Source organism: Hemicordylus capensis, chromosome 5 (genome assembly GCF_027244095.1).
Source record: "Hemicordylus capensis ecotype Gifberg chromosome 5, rHemCap1.1.pri, whole genome shotgun sequence".
NCBI lineage: Eukaryota > Metazoa > Chordata > Lepidosauria > Squamata > Cordylidae > Hemicordylus > Hemicordylus capensis.
Genome location: NC_069661.1, coordinates 175819787 through 175840171, shown reverse-complemented (window position 1 = coordinate 175840171; position 20385 = coordinate 175819787). Strand labels below are relative to the sequence as shown.

The 20385-nt window shown below is 42.0% G+C and overlaps 1 protein-coding gene and 1 long non-coding RNA gene across 18 annotated transcripts in view; one reads left to right on the top strand and one right to left on the bottom strand.

The window, feature by feature from the left end:
- The window catches only part of LOC128326121 (uncharacterized), a 28095-nt gene extending 25930 nt beyond the window's left edge, over nucleotides 1-2165 (top strand). Inside the window, exon 3 of the long non-coding RNA XR_008307853.1 lies at nucleotides 975-2165. This is a non-coding gene — a long non-coding RNA (uncharacterized LOC128326121). The remainder of the gene's footprint in view (nucleotides 1-974) is intronic.
- IMMP2L (inner mitochondrial membrane peptidase subunit 2) overlaps nucleotides 1-8151 on the bottom strand; it is a 753382-nt gene extending 745231 nt beyond the window's left edge. For 15 of the 17 annotated variants that reach the window (XR_008307851.1, XR_008307852.1, XM_053252298.1 and 12 more), the window contains exon 1: nucleotides 7867-7885. Coding sequence is in view for 13 of the 17 variants with exons in the window: in XM_053252298.1 (XP_053108273.1) it covers nucleotides 7867-7884 (18 nt within the window). In the remaining 4 variants the exon portion in view is untranslated. Of the gene's footprint in view, nucleotides 1-7658; nucleotides 7840-7866; nucleotides 7886-8006 lie in introns of those variants that run through there. The other 2 variants (XM_053252299.1, XM_053252300.1) reach the window with 2 other exon arrangements.
- Between the last annotated feature and the right edge of the window lie 12234 nt (nucleotides 8152-20385).

Genomic DNA, 20385 nt, shown 5'->3' with positions numbered 1-20385 from the left:
GCATGATTCAATGCTGGTTAGTACAGAATTAACCCTGAAGGATATGTGTCTCTGTGTGTGTATTTGTCTTTGCACCATGCTGCTCACTTTTCCAAAATGAATATCCATAAGCAAAAAAACATGCTTCAGAAGCATCAGTGTCAAATTCACGTTCCTAAGAAAAAGTCACAAAAATTCAAAGTGGAAATATAATTATTAAAGATGTATTTTGTACAATTACTTATCTGAGAAATAAATTAATTAGTTTTTGATCCATATTCGGTGCATCAATTGTTTCAGGAAGTTCCAAAGAATGAAGAAATTTTTTAAAGCATAAAACATGCAGTTCATGCAATTATATTAAAGTAATAATAGATTCTAACTGAAAGCATTAGGCAACATCCACTGTTCCCTCTAAGGCGTGCACATGCTCACAAGTTTTCTGATGTACACTCAGTTAATTTTAGATCCCACTCAGGCTGAATTAGGAAGGCCTCACTATGAATGCATTGTGCGCACACAGTGTCTTGATTGATATTGCCGCCCAGAACAAAACTCATTCTGCATAGAGATGGAAAACGGAGGGACCACTGGCAACATCAGTCTCTTTTGACAGAAAAGGATTTCATCAATGCCATTATTTTACAGTAACAGAGCTAATTATTAAATTGGGCTTAATGACTGAATGGGAAATGTTTAAGTAAGGTTTTTGTAACCAATAGAAGCAAAAACATAAACACATTATATAATAGAAACATTAGACTCAGCATAAAAGTTAAGTGAGAATTCTGCCAGATAAGTTAAAGCATGACATAATTCCTGAATTTTTCAAAATGATTCGAGGAATAATTTTAAGAATCTAGACATGTAAGTAATATCCAAAGGCATGTATCCAAGTGTAGATGAATAGCCACAATCTAGCACATAGTATGATCAACTTCACCGAAATAAATGGACTGAGACTAAACCTATGGCCTTTATTCCTCTTTCTACAGGACTTAAATGACTTGAAAACATCATGCAAGTTCACTTCCTTTCAAGATGAAGTAGTCATCAACTCTTAGAAAACATGACCTTATCCAATGTTGTGCATTATTTTGGTTTGTCTACATAGCCCAGAAATTGACATTCTGGGGGTTTTCTGGAATACCATTATTGTCCAGAACAGGTACATGACATCTATTTTGTGGATGTTCTGTGGCTTATTATATCACTCTTAGACAGGAAATGTAGGTCTATTTGTATATCAGAGGCACTGATTTCTCTTTCCAGTGTTGTAAAATGAAACCACAAGAAAGGCTAAATGAGGACTTCATTTAAAGTAGGACTTCACACTTGCTTTAATGGGACACCAAAGACCAAAAAAAGTGCAATACTTTGGTAGTCCCATTAAAGCAAGTGTGAAGTCCTACTGCTTCCCCACATCTCCAAGATGGCAAGGGAACCCTTTCTTTGCATACACTGTGATCCTGATGAAACCCCCTTATAAATTACTACTTGCCCTGTAAAGGAAGCTGCTACTGGTGATAATAGATTGGAGGAGTGTTTTTTTCAGGTGAAGGGAGGGATTAAACCACTCTCCCTTCTCATGCCACACCCTTGACCAGAATCAGCACCACATGGGTTGTACTTTTTTTGTTTGTTTTTTTAAAGAACAACTGAAAGTACAGGGATACTTTTAGCAGTAGATAGACTGTACTGAACATGTGAGAACAGCACATACTTTAACTCAACAATTCATTACTAGCAACTTGCTAGAAGAGCCCAGCAAAAGAGCCCAGCAAAAAGACATAGACTGTTAAGAATACCAAGTGCAGCTTATCTGAGGACTATCTATGGTTACTGATCCATCTGAGCCTATGACTGTTCAGGCCCTTCAGTTTATACAGACACAACTATGCATACAGATGTGTGCTATAGAAGTAAAACAGTTTTATTAGTTTTCTTATATAATTTGTCTCATACTGAGGTCTTTCGGACATGCCTCTTAAAGAGGCAATGCACAACAGTTTGATTGTAAGAAAGAGGGCAGAAAAAGTTCAGGCTGAGTTGTCATGAGAACAGCTATCTTGTCTACCACTGAATTACACATAAGATGGTATAAGACCGCTCCATACTTCAATCAAGTCCAAAATCTCACAAATCTATCTATTAGCAAATATAAGCTTTTTCTCTTAATTTTGCAATTTGAGTCTCAAAGTTTTATTTTCCCCTTAACATTCCAAGTATCTCATTTCATCTTTTAAAGAATTGTGCCTAAATACTCTGCAAGCTCAATCGTATTAAGTATGCCAGGTGTCTCAGTACCAAATCATTACAGCATATATGATGTGATAAAAAGAAGGAGATTTAAACATACTCCTGGCCTATATAGCTCTTTAGAGGGGGAAAAGAGTTTATTTTTTGGTCTTGACAGAAATATCACTACAAAGATGTAGTAGGTGGACCATTCTGTTACTGTCTTTAATTTTATTAGGATTTTTGAAGCCAGCTTGAGGAAAATTGTTTTTTTAATGTTTCAAAGTAGAAATTTTATTACTATTTTTCTTCAAGGAATGTGTGTTTCAGTCTGTGCCATGGTGCTTTGAAGTACACAAAATGTCCTCACAGTGATCTCTGCATAACCTCAAAGCACTGTAGCCTTATTCACTGACGCATTATTACAACTAGAATTAAATCAGAAGACATAGTGAAAATTTAATTTGAGGAATCGTTTGGTGCTGTACTGATATGGCATATATTAATTCCAGAACTAGAACGTAACAAGCCTATGTAGAAAACTGTTCTTTCAAAACCCAGCAGTAAAAATTAAATTCTTAATAAGATTTCTTTTAACAACAACAAAACCTACCTAGCTTACTGTTTCTGAATCCCCAAACCTCTTTTTTACACAAACATAATGTTTGCACTCTGAAGTCCAAAAGCTGGTTGAATTACTGATCTCAAATCCTATAAAAACAAGTTCATTATGCTTTAAGAAGAATTAATGATGTCTGCAGTTTACTTAACTATTTTTGTGGAGGAGAATTAAAAAAAATCTACCTCAATTTCAAGATGTAAATGCATGCAAATTCATTGAACAAATGTATGTTTGATTTGGTAAAATGCAAACAAAACTATCATTTTTTTCAATGTACTTAGGCACACAGTACCTGCCAATTTATTTTTTTAAATGTGGATTTTCCATAATAGCCTAATCAAAATAAAAACCATCCTTATTCTGAATGGAAAAGGGGTTGAGAGGAGTAATAAGCAGACCAAACCAGGCTAGTGCTTCCATGGCTGAGAATCTGTCTCTGATCTTCCATTCTAGAGCAAATAACTTCTCTGCATTAGATGCGTGTGCATTTTAAAAATAGACTTTTCTTTTAAACTTGTGTTTAAACTAATATTTGGGTTACATGCAGAGTGGCAGTCGAACAAACCTCTCTCAACACTACCACCACCCAATAAGAGAATGTGTCAGGATAACATAAGGACATCTGGGAAAGAAATCAACAGGCACAGTCTCAGTACAGCCCCTATTCTTCTCTTCCACCTTAATTCCTCTTACTTGCTTCTCCTCAAAGTATGTATGAGTTCTGTTTTGATTAGGCCCGCCTGGGGTTCCCAAGCTTTTTTTAACAAATGTCTTGGGTGGCGTTTTGTCCTACCTTGCTTCCACACAATCATTCCTACCCAGGCTTTCCTCTTACCTTCCTTCCACACAACGGGAAATTGGGAGCACACACAGCTCCCAAACCCAGGTAGAAAACTTTTTGATTGTGTGAATGACCTCACTGTCTCTCACTTACTAAGTGCATTTGTACTGAATATTGCTGTAAACTGCCTTAAGAGAAAGCAGAATTTTGTATAAAAACAAACAAGATAAATTTATATCCCAGCAGTGAAACTGCATGGCTCAATCTCCCTACATCCATATGATCAGAAGCAGAGTGGGGCTTGAAATATTGACTCATAACTCATCAAAACATTGGATTTTCAGGATTCCTGCATACAGAAATTGCCTATCTTGTATCTACTGATAAAAGTGAACAGGCTATCTTAAAGCTAAAGCTAGCAACTATTATTTATAGAATAAACAGCAAGTGATAAATGAGGGTCTGATCCTAAGCACATATTCTTAGAAATGAAATCCATGAATATTAGAAGGATTTATTTCTAAACAACACATTTTGGATCAGGGTGACCGTTTCTAATGAGTTCCTCTGGGATATATTCCAGCAGAGACTTTGCTGTTCTTTCAATTACACCTAGGACCTCAGGTACTTTTAATTTCACTATTGTTTATTATGACATATTCAGACAGCAGCTCCCCCAATGATTGGAGACAAAAAAAGAGGTATTTCTTAGCACAGAAGTTTTGGCACTATGGGAGCTGATGTTACTGTGAAATCTATGTGACACCAATCTGCCCAAAGAACATTTTTAATTTCAGGGAAGGAGGAAGACATATTCATCATGTGTCATGTGCCTAAAAAACATATATCTTTTTCACTATAAAACAGCATGTGGCCTGCCTTAAGACCTTTTGAAAGGGAAGAGTATATTTATTTTTCTATCTATCATAATTGTGAACCACCCCAGACTTCTGTTTCTGGGTGGTTTATAAAAAAACAAACAAAGACAAAAATGAAAACCTTAAAACAATTTAAAACCACAGTCAAGTTTAAAAGCTTGGCTAAAAAAAATAAGTCTTTAAGGACTTTTTAAAAGTTGTCAGAGATGGGGAGGCTCCTATTTCTGCAGGGAGCACATTTCAGAGTCTGGAGGAAGCCACAGAAAAAGCCCATCCCTGTGTAACCACCAGATGAGCCAGTGGCAACTGCAGATTAAGCTCTCTAGGTGATCTCAATGGCGATGGGGCTGATGTAAAGATGACATTTTCTTAAATACCCAGGGCCTAAGCTGTTTAGGGCTTTATAGGTTATAAACAGCACCTTGTATTTTGCCCAGAAATTTACTGGAAACCAGTATGATTCTTTTAGTATAGGAGTAATAGGGTATCCCCAAGATAACCCATTCTGTACCAACTACAGTTTCCTGACTACATACAAAGGCAGGCCCACATAAAGTGCATTGCAGTAGTCAAGTCTCGAAGTTACCAGCATATGTACCACTGTTCTGAGGTTGTTTATCTCGTGTTATGTAACACACACATAAACCAAGCCATTAGAATTATGCACAAAGACAATATCCCTAAGTATGCCTTGGAGAAGTGGGGGAAAGCAACATATCTTTAAATACCATGAGCAGCAAAAGAATACTTAAGGTTTCACTACTGAAATTCTGGTTATTAAGGCCAAACGACACATTACTTTAAACATTTCTAACAGAGAGACAAAGTAGAAAATAGATCAGAAGTGATCTATTTAAGCCTCCAAACAATCATGAGATGGGTTCAATGCAGGAATAGACAGAGAGATGAAAGAGCTGAGGGGAAAATGAATCAAGCAGACACTGTACAGATCTGGACACTACCCAGAAGCCCAGCCACACTCCTTAATTTAAGGTGTGTGGAGAGAAGAGAGACTGTAGCCATTCAACAGGGACAGGAATACACTCTGCAGGTTAGAAATACTTTTTATCCAATTCCAGAAGTCAGCACCAGTGTTCCCTTTAAGGCGTGCACATGTGTGTGCGCTCACACATTTTTTTATGTCCACTCAGTTAATTTTAGATCCCACTCAGGTTGAAGCACGAAGGCCCCATCCTAAATGCATGTGTGCACACAATGCCTTGATACTGCTGCCCAGAACAAATCTAATTCCACGCATAGATGAATAAAATTAGAGAGAACACAGGTCAGCACTGATTTCAGAAACAGATTCCTGACACAAATTATGCCAAAGGCAGATACACTTTGTTTTTTATTCTGAGCTGTTTCCCATTACTCCAGACCTTCTTCTGTATGCAGAAGAAGAAAATCAAAGGTTTAGGAGGTACAGAAGTATTAACTTGAGTATCTGTGAACATGAACACACGTAGGTGAGGCCTGCTGTTGACTAGGCAGTGTCATTTTGTGTAGATTACACTGCTAGGAAAGTGAAAAGAATAAAATCCAGGAGGCCCTCTAATATTGCAAAGGTAATGTTTGTGGAAACTGCAATATAACTAAACCATAACTAAATTTCAGGGAGGTGGCCCGCAAATGGGCGGAACTGCTATTCAAGAGCCAAGTGCATATGAAAGAACAGTCTGAAATTTGTAGGATGTCAACTTCAAACATTATTCAGTTTATGGAATAATTACTATACGGTCAATTTGTATCATAGTACATTTAAATCAGAGAAAGATCTTCTGCTTCTCTTGGGCACATCATCATTTTGGAATTATTGAGCTGATTATTGGGTGTTAAAAATCTATTGGTAACAATAACAGTTAATATGATTATTATACTTTCAGAATTTCTTCTAAAAAAGAAGAAGAAAATTTCCCCCAGCATATTTTGGTATAAAAAGTGGTGAATTCAGCTAATTTAAGTGGCAAGATTGTTCATGAAAAAAAATGGTATCTGTAGGTAGCTCAAAAGTATGCTTCAGAACATCTTCCAAAATATTTTTATATATAAAAACAAACATATTTCACAAAACATACCCTGGTGTAATTCAACTAATTTAAGTGACAGAATTGTTCATGCAAAGTTTGATATCTGTATAACTTTATTTTGCATAAACCAATCAATAAACCAATTCTTCTTCTATATAGATATATCCTCTCTATCATATATATATATAAACACACATGCAGAGAGAGAGAAAGAGAAATAGAGCACACAAGCGCATGTCCAAAAGCTTAAAGTGCTTTAGATAATCTTTACAATCACCCTCTAAGGAAGGACAGTATTATCCTCAAGGGGTCAGGGATGAAGCTGAGTGGTTGTGGTGCTGCAGAAGGCCACGCAATAAAGTTCATCACTGAGCCTCGAGACTGAAGCAGGAAACTTTCAACGTGCCATCTGCACTCTGCCACTGCTCTGTATCAGCTCTCTAAACCGTAATTTATCATGCAATTTAATATATTAAAAGAGCAGTTCACAATACAGCTACCTAGATGCCACATGGAGGGAGCTGGGGTGCTTAAGAGTGCACCTGTTGGCACTGTAAAAGCAACCTATATGCTTCTATTGTTTGCAGCCTGCAACATTTTCCTAAAGACAACCATGTGGTGGAGCTCACTTGGACCAGCCAGTAGCCTGGACATACACTTTCAGTATGGTTTTGAGAGCAATGCAAGAATGCAAACGAATTTGGAGGATTTCGGGTGTCTTCCAGACTTAAAAAGTCAATATTGAATTTTGTACAACCTGGACATTTTTTCCACATACACACATGGAGCAAATACTCCCTGGGTGGACTATTAACCTTGGGGGTGGGAACTAACTTCCTTTGTGAAAAGCTGCTTCAGACAGTTGCTGATCTGGAGTCCTTGCAGCCCATGCATTTATTGCTTACTTAGAAGCAAATCACATTGTGTTCAAAAGGTTTGATAAGTATTCCCAATTAAACGTGCACAGAACTGCAACCATAGTTCTGTCAGCTCTAAAAACTGGCCATCGATGCAAGTGAGAACCTGTGGAAGTTCTTCACGGATTGTAGAGCACCTTTAGGTGTTTTAAAAAGAACATGATGATGATTTCTACAGTTGCGAGCCCTTGACTTGAGTCTCCTTCTACGTACATTAGCATGCCACAACTGCGCCCGCTTTGCATTGCCTGACAATTAGGAAAGAAAACGCCAGTAGTAAACTCTTGGAGCTTGTCACTGTCACGAACAAATGTCTGGCTAAAGGGCAGCATTTTCAACGTAGATGCCATAAGTGCTCCCTCTAATACATCTGCTTTATTTTTTCCGCCTCCCACGTGCTGTCCCCCCCCCACACACACACACGCTTTCCATCCCGCATAGCTGAGCTCCTGAGATTGAGCCCTTCCGGCTCCCGTCGCAGCGCTTTCCATTTGCCTCCCCTCCCCCTCTCTCCCACAGACAGAGTAAACCGCTCACTACTGCAGAGCGTCGTCGACTCACCGCTTTTCCGAGGGGAGGGGAAGGACACAGAGGAGGCAAGCGCGCTCCTTTCCTTTGCCGGACTCAAGAGCGCGCGCGCGCACAAGCCCCGCCCTCCCGCAGATGGAGGAACGCCGTGAGTGGTGAACAGAGAGAAAGAGCGCCCCGCCCACATGCCAGCTGCTGTGTTCCGCTGGTTTGATTTCCTCTCGGGCGGAACTTGGAAGGCAGCCCGCCCAAGTGGGGCCTCGGGTTCCGTATTGAGCGCTCTCCTCGCTTCACAGCCGTTATAGCTGCTGGGTCGCTCAGTCATTGCCAACTCGTGACTGCACTGCGGAAGAATCAGGGCCATTCTGGTCAGGGTCACTTCTTAGATTAAGGGCGGGGGGGGGAGGGATTGTGTGGGCAGGACTTCCCTCGCAGGCAGCCCTCCATCGCGCTGCCGAGAGAGAGAGAGGGGTAGAGTAGGTGAATTGGTCGCCCTCATTCTTCCTCTGCCAGGTACTCTGTAATGAGGAGGACTGGGCTCCGAGCCCATTCTGTGACTGAAGCTTTAAGTTGCCAACTTTGCTACCCGTCCTACTTCTGTGCTTTCAACAGCAATGTGCAGGCATTAGCATAGCAGGCAATACTGCACCTCTCCACACCCTGAAAAGCTTCAGCTGATGGTTTCAGCACACATCTATCTCCACAAGATCAGGCCTAAACTTTTTTTTCTTCCCTTGGTTAATTGGCAACCCCTTTAAAGGGATTCCTGCAGATTATTATTGTTTTGCACAGTTTTTCATTTCATTACAGTATCAAGCCATGAACATCTCCAGGGTTACTTTCAATAGTCGCTTGATGACTCTAGATGCAGGCCTGCTCAACTTAGGCCCCCCTGCTGTTTATAGAATACAACTCCCATAATCCTCAGCAATAGTAGCCAACAGCCAAAGATTATGGGAATTGTAGGCCAACATCTGCAGGAGGGCCAAAGTTGAGCAGTTCACAATATCTATACATATAAACCATTGCTATAATAATTCAAAACATACATACTCCACAATCTATATATATATTTCTCCTGGGTGTGCCCAGGAGAAATGCGTCCCGGCAGCCCAGCTCATTGGCTGGGCTGCGGGGGCGCCTGATTGGTCCTGGCGCACCCAGGAGAACGGTCGCGGCCATGGCCGGGGAGCCAGGCGGGCCCGGCCGCGGAGTTGAGGCGGCAGGCCTGGCTGGGCCCGGCCGCGGCGGCACCCCTGGGCCCGGCCGCAGCGGCACTCTCCGGCCCGGCCGCGGCGGCACCCTCGGGCGCAGCGGCGGCGGCACCCTCGGGCCCGGCCGTGGAAGTAAGGCGGCGGGCCCGGCCGCAGCGCAGGCAGCGGTGGGCCCGGCCGCACTAGAGGCACAGATGCTCTGTGCCCAGGCCCACTAGTACTACTAAATTTTACCTAACCCAACCTGTTATTACTATATTTCAAACTCTACTAAAAAGTCTATATTAGAAAAAAAAATTGTTAAGTAAAGCAAAAATGGTTCCCAATCTTCTTTAAAACATTCCAAATTTTCATCATAAGTGAGATAAGCTTTGCCATCTCAACACTTAAAGGGAGAGCAACTGTGAAAGTGGTCAGAAGAGACTGTTCATGCCACCACTATCACCACCAGCAGCCCCTCCTTGTCCTGTTGCTCCCATCTGTATATTATTCATCTCAGTTGCAAACTCAGTCCACCATACCGCACAGTCCAGAGATGGAGCCTTGAAGAGAGAGAGAGGACAAACAAGCACCGTCACTGGCTGAGTGTTCCTAGTTTTGTCATAGGGAGTATATTTAGTATATTTATATACCTCCCTAAGCAAATTCATGTCTCCAAGAGCCTTCAAATAAAATAATAAATTGAAACATTAAAACAATTTAATACTATGACAAGAGGCAACTGCTCCTCAGGACTCCACTTTTGGGAGCAGGCAGGACAGAGATTCTGCAGTCTCACCCAGAGGGAGGTGCTCCTTTCCTGGAAAAGCAGCCATTGTCTCCACACGATTGCCCCTCTCTTTTGGCACAGTAGGCAGGACTGGGTGAGTGATGGCTGCAAGGAACATCAGCTGTGGCTTCTGTGATGTGCATGATGCTGCCTCTTGGTACCTTGCCCCAATCCTCCCCACAGTGCTGCCTATAGAAAAAGGATAAGCAAGCAAGAACAGCCTCCTCTTGTGCACTCACACCTGCACTCTCCTTCCGGGATGTTTCCAGCAGGCCCAATCCTTTCTGGCAGTCAAGTGTTGGAGACAGTAGTTGCATGTCCCTGCAACCACCACTTGCCCACTTTTGTGGCAAGTGAGTACTAGCTACCCTGACTGGCCTGGCCCTAGGAAAAATGAGAATTATGATTAGGAACATAGGAAGCTGCCATATACTGAGTCAGACCATTGGGCCATCTAGCTCAGTATTGTCTTCACAGACTGGCAGCAGTTTCTCCAAGGTTGCAGGCAGGAATTTCTCTCAGCCCTATCTTGAAGATGCCAGGGAGGGAACTTGGAACCTTCTGCATGCAAGTAACAGTAGATGTCTCAGATCAACTGCTTATAGCACCTTTTGTTTAGCAGGTATCCAGTTCCTTTAGCAGTTCCAAGATAGGCAAAATTCAGCTTGTGAAACATTTTTATGTTGGGAAAGGCTAAACCAATTTCTGCCTCCTGGAAGCATTGAAGATGAGGGGCAATTCACCCCCACACACCAGATTTTTCAGAGCATATGATCTGATCACAGAAACACATAAGGCTTGGATGTTTCTCAGGGAACAACTGCCATATATCCTACTTACTCTGAAATATGTAATTTTTAATATGCTAAATCATTGTAAACCGCTTAGAGAGCTCCGGCTATAAAGCGGTATATAAATGTAAGTGCTATTGCTATTGCTATTGCTAAATAACTACAACAAAGCTTGCAGTCCTGTGTCTTACTTGGGGAAAAGACTTTCCACCAGATGGTTTAACTCCCACCATATTTAACAAAGGGCTCTCTAGATGCCTGCACTGGGTTCTAAAGAAACATATCCTCCTTGAGAGCTTTGGCACTTCCGCCAGATGTGAAGCAAGATCCTCATGGATGAATCATCTGCTGGCCTGTGCTTACTTTCCCATCTCTTTTCATGACCACTTTAAAGTGTTTGTGAAACCTCATGTCTTGCAAAAGCAAGAATTAGCAAGCAAGAGCCATAGTAAGGTGGGCATGGGACATTGATTATGAATGGATTTAAATACTATGTATGGATTTAGATATCAGTATCTAGCATCTATCCAATATTTAGATACTAGACAGATGTATTTAACTACTAGCAATATCTAAACAGCTTAACCAAAAGATTATTAACTTGCCCAATGCTTTAAAGAACTTGTAGCATTTGCGAACATTTTGGATGCCTTGAAGGCACTTTTACTCCTTAGATCTGTCATTTATAAGCGGGGTCAGTCTTGGGTGCCACCGGTTCATCTGGTGGCAACCTGGAATAGGGCCTCTGTTGTCACCCTTAGGTTGTGGAATGCGCTCCCCATGGATATGAGAGAATTGTTTTCATTGGAGGTGTAGTGATCAGACTCCCCGCCCCCTAAAGAGTTAACAGGAAGTGAATTTTGTCTTGACTGGCTGCTGAACTCCAGGTTTCAGCCAATCAGCACACCAAGTGGGTGGGACCTAAAGAGCCATTGCCAGGAAGAAGGGAGATCTTAGAATGAAGCTAGGCGGGAGGTGCACAGGAGGACATGCGGCCATGGAAGTTGGCTGCAGGAGAATGACTCTGCAGATCCTTTAAAGATAGGAGGGCAGGAAGCTTGAATTCTCATCTGGAGTTTGGTGAATTCAAGGAAACTAAGCCTGGGCTTTGGCTTCGGGAAGATTAATTTAGAGGAAAGTTTGTTTATTTCTTTGGTATGTGTGCTTTTGCATATTCCTGATACTGGTCTATTATTGTTTATCTGTAACATAATTATGTTACAATAATTATGCCCAATCTACCTAGGGCATAGCAAAAGACTCTCTAAATGTTTAAGCATGCATAAAGACAACCTATTTTTGTAACTTACTAAGTATTTTTAAGTGTATTTAAAAGAAGAGAAAGCCTCAGACAGAAACAGTCTGTAGTAACTGAATAAAACTGGCGGGGTTTTTTAGTTCTTTTCTATTTACAAGCCTCTCCTAATTGGTTTTTAACTCAGGAAAGTGGGGGAGGGGGATTCCTCTGGTGCAATCATGTCCTCAAATTGTCAGAATCTACCAGTTTTCTCACCATGTGCAGGCTTACATGTGGAACATTCTTGTACAGTGGTCCCTCGACTTACGAAGTACTCGACATCCAAAGATTTCGACATACTAACAACAAAAAATACCGGAAGTCGTTGCCGGTTTAGATGCAGCTTCCTCGACCTATGAATTTTTAGATGCGGTTTCCTCGACTTACGAATGTTTCCGGACCTCCGTGAATGCGCTTTTCGACTTACGAAAATTCCGACCTACGAACGTGCGTTCGGAACGGATTATCTTCGTAAGTCGAGGGACCACTGTACTTGTCCAAGAGCAAAAATAAGAGAATTTTATCTGGGATTATCCCACCCCAAGCCCAGAGAGTTTCTGTAGACAAAAGCGGTGGCGGCGGCAGCATTTTGAACCTACTGGTAATACAGAAAGGTTTTAGGAGAAGCCTAGACAGGCAGCTCAGCAGAGATGAGTCAGCATTTCTTTCCCTCATGTGACCTTGCTCTGAGACAAAGGCTGTAATTCGCTACAGGAGTCCTTCAGGAGAGCCATAAAGACCCATCTTTTTAGCCTGTCTTTTGATGATGTTTATTATTTAGTATTTCTTAATGATATTTAGTTTTAATATTATCTAGTTTTAATTGTAATTGTAATTTGCTTTTAACTGGTTTTTTAAAATTTTTAATTGTTCATTTTTTTTTATTTTTTTTTATTTTAATGTAAACTACCCTGAGCCACCTTTGGAAGGGCAGTATATCTATCAAATACATAAATAACTGACTGATTGACTGCTGAAGAGGACCTTAGGTTGAAATACATTCAGAATATGAATTCTTTAAAATAACTGTATATTAATATTCCACACGCTGAAATTACTATTTATGTAAATATATGTATGTGATTAATTTGGATGAACTTTTAAAATGTCTATGGTGGAATTTAATTATTTCAGAAATGTATGATTATTTTTGTTTACTATACAATTTTGCCTTTTGTTTTCTTTGTTTTTAGTTTTTGGTTCTTTTTAGAGTTAAATTTTACTTTCTCTAGATTTGTCAGAAGAAAATAATACCTTGCATATGTATCACACAATTCTAGTGATGAAAGTATTTCATATAAAAACACCCCAGTAATTCTCACAACCCTGTTAATTCAATATGACATACAACACTGAGACTGAGGCTTAATGAATGCCTAAGGCAGGCCACCCAGTGACTTAGTGGCTGAGGAACTTCCCATTCATTCATGTGTGTGTGTGTGTGTGTGTGTATGAATTCATACATATATATACACACATACACATACACACGTACACACACACACCCCACTTTTCTTTAAAATCCCAAGGCGGTTTACAATATAATTAAAACAGTACATAATTAAAATATAAAAGGTACAGATGATCTAAAAAATTAAAATTAAAATACAAAAGTACAGATAATATAAATATAAAAACAATCTCTATTTAAAAATGTAATAACCCATTAAAAAACAGAAATAATAATAATAAACCAAAACACAGAGCAGCAGCAGGAAAAACAATACTTTTATTCAAAAGCCTGGGTGAAGAGCCACCCATGTCTTTACTTTTGTCCTAAAACCTGTCAAGGAGACTAAGCCAATATACACTAGCTCCCATGCACTACAGTGCTGCTTGCATTAAACTATGTTTTTCTAAGAAAGAGAAATGGGATTTTATGACACAGGCCTAACTCCTACCTTTTTGCAATGTAAGCACTTTATTCACGTTTATAACACCACTTCAGGGGTTAAATGCCACATGATTAGAAGAAATTTTAGTATTATCCCATTAAGAGAGCTTAGTTCTAAATCATTTACTCTTATACATGTATTTTAAGGATTTGTAATTAACTGGTTACAAGTTGTTAGGCAGTTGATGAAGTGTGAACAGACCAGTGATTTGTTTTCCTTATTTACATTTTTTAAAAAAAACTCAGAAATGACAGCAGGATGTTTTTCATCCTCTGCTTCCTTCACCAGATTAGGAAGTGATTTGTGAGGCCATTTTTAATTCTTCCAAACCCATTAAAATCAAGTATCCAGGGGAACATAATCAAAACATAATAGGTGCTAAAACACAGAACACTACTTTGGACAAATATGCATAATCAGATAGCCTGGAAAGATACTGTTAACTGAGCATTTGGTATCACTTCTCAGCTTACATTTTAAAGATATGTAGTGTGCCCTTTTGTGAGACAGACAAACATTTCAATATATTGTGATAGCCGTATTATTCTGTGATGCAAAATGGCAGCCATTCCTATGCTCTAAAGCTATGTTTAGGATACTAGTTTAAAATGGTGTTTCTTTCATGTTCAGTAATGCCCCTCCCTCCAAAGTCAAGTCTTTATATAAAACCCCCTAGGAAAGATGTCTGAAGCTACACCTTCTTACATGGTAAGGAAATGATAAGAAACCTGTTCACATGGCCAGAAGTTGGCTATGAGGAGTGTCCAGCCCAGGTCCAAGCCCCCACATGAGCTCCTGAGAACCACTTGTGTGTTAGCAAATATCGAGGTACCAGGACAACAGGAAAGTGATTGTGTGCTAGCTACAATCTAGGTAGAATGGCACCTCCAGCCTTGATACAATGTTTGGCCATAGAGTTTATATATTGCAAGATTTACTTCCCTGATGTTTGTTAGTCTAAAGATGCTTTTCCTAAAAAGGTTACATAGGCTGCATTCGGACATAATATAGAACTGGCTTAGAACTGCAGTTCGATGAACCCACAGTCAACATTCAAAACCGGGAATCATATCACAGACGATCACCTATCCCCAATTTGAGAAACTCCGGAGTCAGATCAGAGTTCCCCCTCCTTTTCTAGTCCTTCAAGCATGGTTTCCACTCACTTGCATAGCCATGCTGTTGCCAGACTATGGCAACACTCAAGGCAATCACTCGCAATTGGCAAGAAGCTTGGAGGAAGTGTGAGTTCTGGCTCCACAAGTTTCCATCAGCTCTTGGTGGTGCCCAGCTATGAGAGGACATGTTATTGTTAACTCTTTCACAGCATGTGTCTTCCCACTGTCAGAGGAAGCATCTGTGTGAGGAAGAAGCAGTACAACAGAAGAACAGGTACTCCCCACAGACACCCAGCACCTTGCTTGACAACCCATCCCCCACCGTCACAGCATAGGTATTTAGGAAGCTGCCTTGTACCGAGTCAGACTATTGGTCAATTTCTAGTTCAATATTTTCTATACAGACTGGCAGCAGCTTCTCCAAGGTTGCAGGCAGGAGTCTCTCTCAGCCCTATCTTGGAGATGCCAGGAGGGAACTTGGAACCTTCCACATGTGAGCATACAGATGCTCTTCCCAAAGTGTTATGGACACCACAACATATCAGAACCAGAGGTACCAACTCAGAAGTATGTGGAATTGAGGCCTGTGTCTGATTTCATTTTATATTAAGAAATGAATTAATACCTGAACTCGAGGTGAACTGGCATACTAGATCTCAACTGCTCTGTGAAGGAGGAGACAATCCAGCATTGTGAAATGGCTGCTCAAAGGAATACAAAAGCCAGGCCTGAATGCTGAATGCTATATCCAAATGCTAAAATGTGACTCACTACCAGATAATGTCTGTGGAAGAGGCCAGGGGCTGGTCTCCCCTCTCCTGTTACAAGAAATCCATGTTAATCCTTGCCAATGATTAACTAAATTGCTCTCTATAGAGATTCAACATAAGTAAGTGCATACAGAGAAAACTCCTATAGACTATAATTCTTACCTCACCGACAGGATGCTTCTGCCCTAGCCAAATGTATTGAACTCATCTCACACAAGAAATAATGTAATTGCTGTCTCACACAAATAGAACTAATTCTCTCACTAACTCTTGACTTTTAACACCTTTTGGGGTCAAACTGGCAATTGGGGGAAGATGCAATTTGTAGCTCTAAGATGCAGATTTGCTTGGGCAATGTTCCCCCTCCCTTCTAAGTGCACAGTTTACAGAAGATGAGATTGAGATCTCTCTGGACTGGCCAATATCCTGAATAATTAAAAAGACATTATCCAGAAGGTAGCAGCAAGTTGTCACCTTTTGAGGACCCAGGAAAAGATGAGATTTGAATAGACTCTATGAGAGTGAGAGATCAAAGAAAAATTACACTATAAAGAATCAGGCTACTGGACAGAGAGTCAGCAGTCTTGTGCCTACGGGCAATCTTTTGCCTAGAGCTGCTCAACAAGGATCCCAGAGTTTGCTGCTAAGCCGCGGGGCAACCGCAGGAACTCTGTCCATGGACAGGAGTTGTCTGTGACTTCTACTGCGCAGTGAGAAGTCAAGACTTCCCCAGCCATGGTGCTCTGGCTCTCAGCCGTGATCTGAGCAACTGCAAACGCTCCTGTCTCCCGCCAAGCGCCTCGCTCCTTCAAGCTGAAGAGATTCACCGCTCTCAAGTCTCTCTGATCCAGGTAATATGCTGCTCCTTACAAGCCTTGAGCCCCTCCATCTTTTCCCCTCCTTCTCCTTCCCCCACCCTTTTTCTCTACTAATTCCTGAACCATGCCAGCCCTCAGCTTTCCTTACACACACACCCTTTTCCATCTATATCTGAATTGTATTAGGCTCTAGGAAGATTTAATGCACACACATATGTTAGTTAGGAACACGGTTGAATATTGGTACTGGCTAGGATGTTCTGTTTAAATACTGTTGGTAATATTGATAGAGTGTTCTGCTTTCTGCTCAACTAGAATTGATGTTGTTATTCTTTTTTATACTCAATAAAGCCCATTGAATCTTTGAGGATTGGTTTGATCTCCTTTCTTCCATGCGCCCAGATCCTACATGGTCACCATATAAAAGAACTTGGTCACTTGGTGACACTATGAGCCAGGCCTAATTTGGTATGCTAGCTATTGGGCATATTTAGTATATAAATCAGGCCTGGGCCGTAACAAAAGCAGCACCATTCCCTAAGGAGAAATTCTTACAGTGCTCACATGTAATCTCCCATTGAAATGCAAGCCAGGGTGGACCTTGCTTAATAAAGGCAACAAGTTATGCATGCTACCACAAGTCATGACTATGGAGCAGGCTTTCAGATTACTGAAGGCATATTGGTGTACACATTGCTGGATGTGGAGGAGGAGCTGGCCCCACACGTGATTGTGACTTGCTGCATCCTCCACAACATCTGTGAGTCTAGGGGAGATGCCCTGCCACCAGACAACCTGGACCTGCCAACCCCTCTACCAACCCCTCTACCGGTCGGATGCAGGAGCAATCCAGGGGTCCCTTGCCAGTCCCCATTCTGCTCAAGAAGGAGCAAAGGAGAAGAAACAAAGAAGCAGGGGCAATGAGAGCAGCCTTTCCGAGGCACGCCATGGAGCATCTTCCACTCCAACACCTGTGGTGCAGATGCATGTTTGCTCCTGGCAGGAGACGACGCTCTCAGACCCCTTAAAGAAAGCCTTCAACCCATCCCAACACTTACCTGTGGTCCCAGCAATCCTGCTTCATTGCACCTGACTCTCTATAAAGTTAATAAAGTGGAAAAAGTTCTCCTCACCCCATTGGCAGTCTTTGTCTGTCCTTTGTACCCTTTCCCACGCTCAGTGCCAGAAGGTTGCAATCCCGTGCTCAGCAAATCTCAAACAAACCAATTTTACCTGAGGACAACTTCCGATACACACTGTTTTGTCAAAGTTTATTCTGCCAAGATTCTATCCATCATTGATCCAAAACCAATGTTCTTAGCAGCATTTAATGAAATGCATCAGACAGATTACATCAGAAGTATACTTCTGAATAGTGCTGTTTTATTTAGAAATATTAATTCTTGAACCTAAACTTAAGAACTTAAAATTTGTAATGTGGTTTTCAAGTTACTACAGTTGATAAAAGATTGTGTGCACTTGAATGCAGCCATGTAGTATGGTGCGCCCCTGTTGCACTGGCACAACACAAATTCTAACGTGGTCTGGAACACAAACTCCTAACTTAGTGTAACTAGTTACCTTCAGGGGTTCCCAACCTGTGGTACTCCAAATGTTGTTGACTACAACTGCCCTCACCCCCAGTCACAATAAACTCTAGCTGGGGATGAGGGGAGTTGTCGTTCAACAACATCTGGAATGCAACAGGTTGGGAACCCCTGAGCTAGAGTTGCACTAGCACTGGTAAATGGTTGGGGGGGGAGGAATGTTGTAATGTTTTAACTTTTTCTCTATCCTTTATTTTTAACTAATGTTTTAACTTTTTCTGTTGTTGGTTGTTGGCTGTGTTGTAAACCACCCAGAGACGTAAGTTTTGGGCGGTATAAAAATATGTTAAATTTTTAAAAATAATAAAATGCATTGATTCAAATTTCAGTTCTGCTCACTGAGCATCCTTAGTCTAACCACTATCACACCTGTTTCCTGTTATTGTTTGCAACATGTAAGGATGCTGGCCTACCTTATATCGCTTATAATCTACCGTATTAGAACAAATGTATTTAGAAAAATTATTGGAACAGTATTAGGAAAAAAAATCCAAACAAGCACCATTTCTGCTTCCTTGCAGGCATAGAGAACTCGCTTGGAAGCTAGCTTCCAGCAGCAGTGCCATCACCCATCTGCATGCAAGAAGGACTGCGTGGTGGGTGGGCTGGCAGCGGCTGCAACGCCCTTCTCAGCACCCACTACCTGAGCGTCTGTGGCAGTGCCTCCCCTCCCACTCCCCTTTACCCAGACTTTTTTTTTTTACTTTTGACTTCTTCTTGTCACAACCCACACAGGAGTGTCGCTCCAAGGCTTTCTCTTGTTCTGCCCGGGGCTTTTTCTTGGGTGAGGTTTGTGTTGCATACCTGGTCTTGTTGCACCTAGGCACCCTTGTGTAGGGGGACATCCGCCTGTAGACTTTCATCTTCTTGGGTTCCTCCTGCATTCCCAGGTGTGCCACCACAGATGTGGATTTCAAGGGCTAAGGGGCAGCAAGGGGTAGCTGGCGAGTCCCCAGCCCATAGAGAACCTTTTCTCTGTGAGGGGCCACCATGGGGGAGTTCTGCAGGTGTGCCCCTTGGAAAGAGGGACCTAAAAAGACCTCTTGGCAGATAGAGGCCACAGGAGGGGATTGAAAGGACCTGGACAGCCTGGCTGTCTGCATAGGCTGGAGTGACTGCGTACTGCATTTCTCTAACTGGTGCAGTTGGCATTTAGTGGCCGTGGGCATGCAGCTGGGGCAGCCAGAGCTGCTGCTGCGGTTGCTGGCCAGGGAAGACCTGTATTGGAGAAATAGCAAAAGGCAATTGAGATTGCAACGCTGGTGGCCCAAAGGAGAAGGGACCAGTGTTGTCTCTAATTTTTTTCATTCTTCTGTGTGCGGAATAAGTTTTGTTCTGGGTGGCATTATCAAAGCAGTGTGTGTGCACGTACGTTCAGAATGGGGTATTCCTGATTCAACCTGTGTGGGATCTGAAATTAGCTGAGGGGACATCGAAAAATGTGTGAGCACGCACACACTTCTTTTTGCTTGCTGTATATCTGAAGCCTTCCTTTCTGCACTTCCTTTCCCATGCAGCTCAGCCTTTGCAGCTCCATCAACCTAACCTCCTCCGATGCATGCACACTCACCTGGTCCCTCCTCAGGTGGGTGATGGTGCTCCTCTGTGTCATCCCCAGAAGCAGCACCTTCATCCTCTTCACAAAAGCGTCCCTTAAGCCCTGCACGGTTCTGTCGGTGATGGCTGAACTGTTCAGCTGAGTGCTGTGTATCCGGGACATGGCTGGTGGAACTGCGGAGGTCCTGTCCAGAGACCAACAGTTGCAACCCCTCCACGAACTACCTCTGGCTCTGCTCTTCATAGGGATATGATGGAGTGAGATTCTGCAAGGACTCTGTTTGTGTCTCATAGTCCTCATCATCCATAAGGACGGACTAGAAGCCAGAATTCAGGGGTTGTCCCCAGTCATCCACTACCTGCATCACGACTGTCTGGCCCATTTTCCTCCCATCCCTTGCATTCGCAGTGCCATGGGTGTTACCAGCTTGCCCTGGGGCGAGGGCATGACTTTGTGATGGGCCTGCCATCCCAGGGCAGCTTGGAACTTCTACTGCCCTGGCCAAATAGGCAGGGAACGGTCCTTGAGAGGGCATGCTAGATGGGCAGAGGATGGTTGTGATGGCAGCAGGAGCT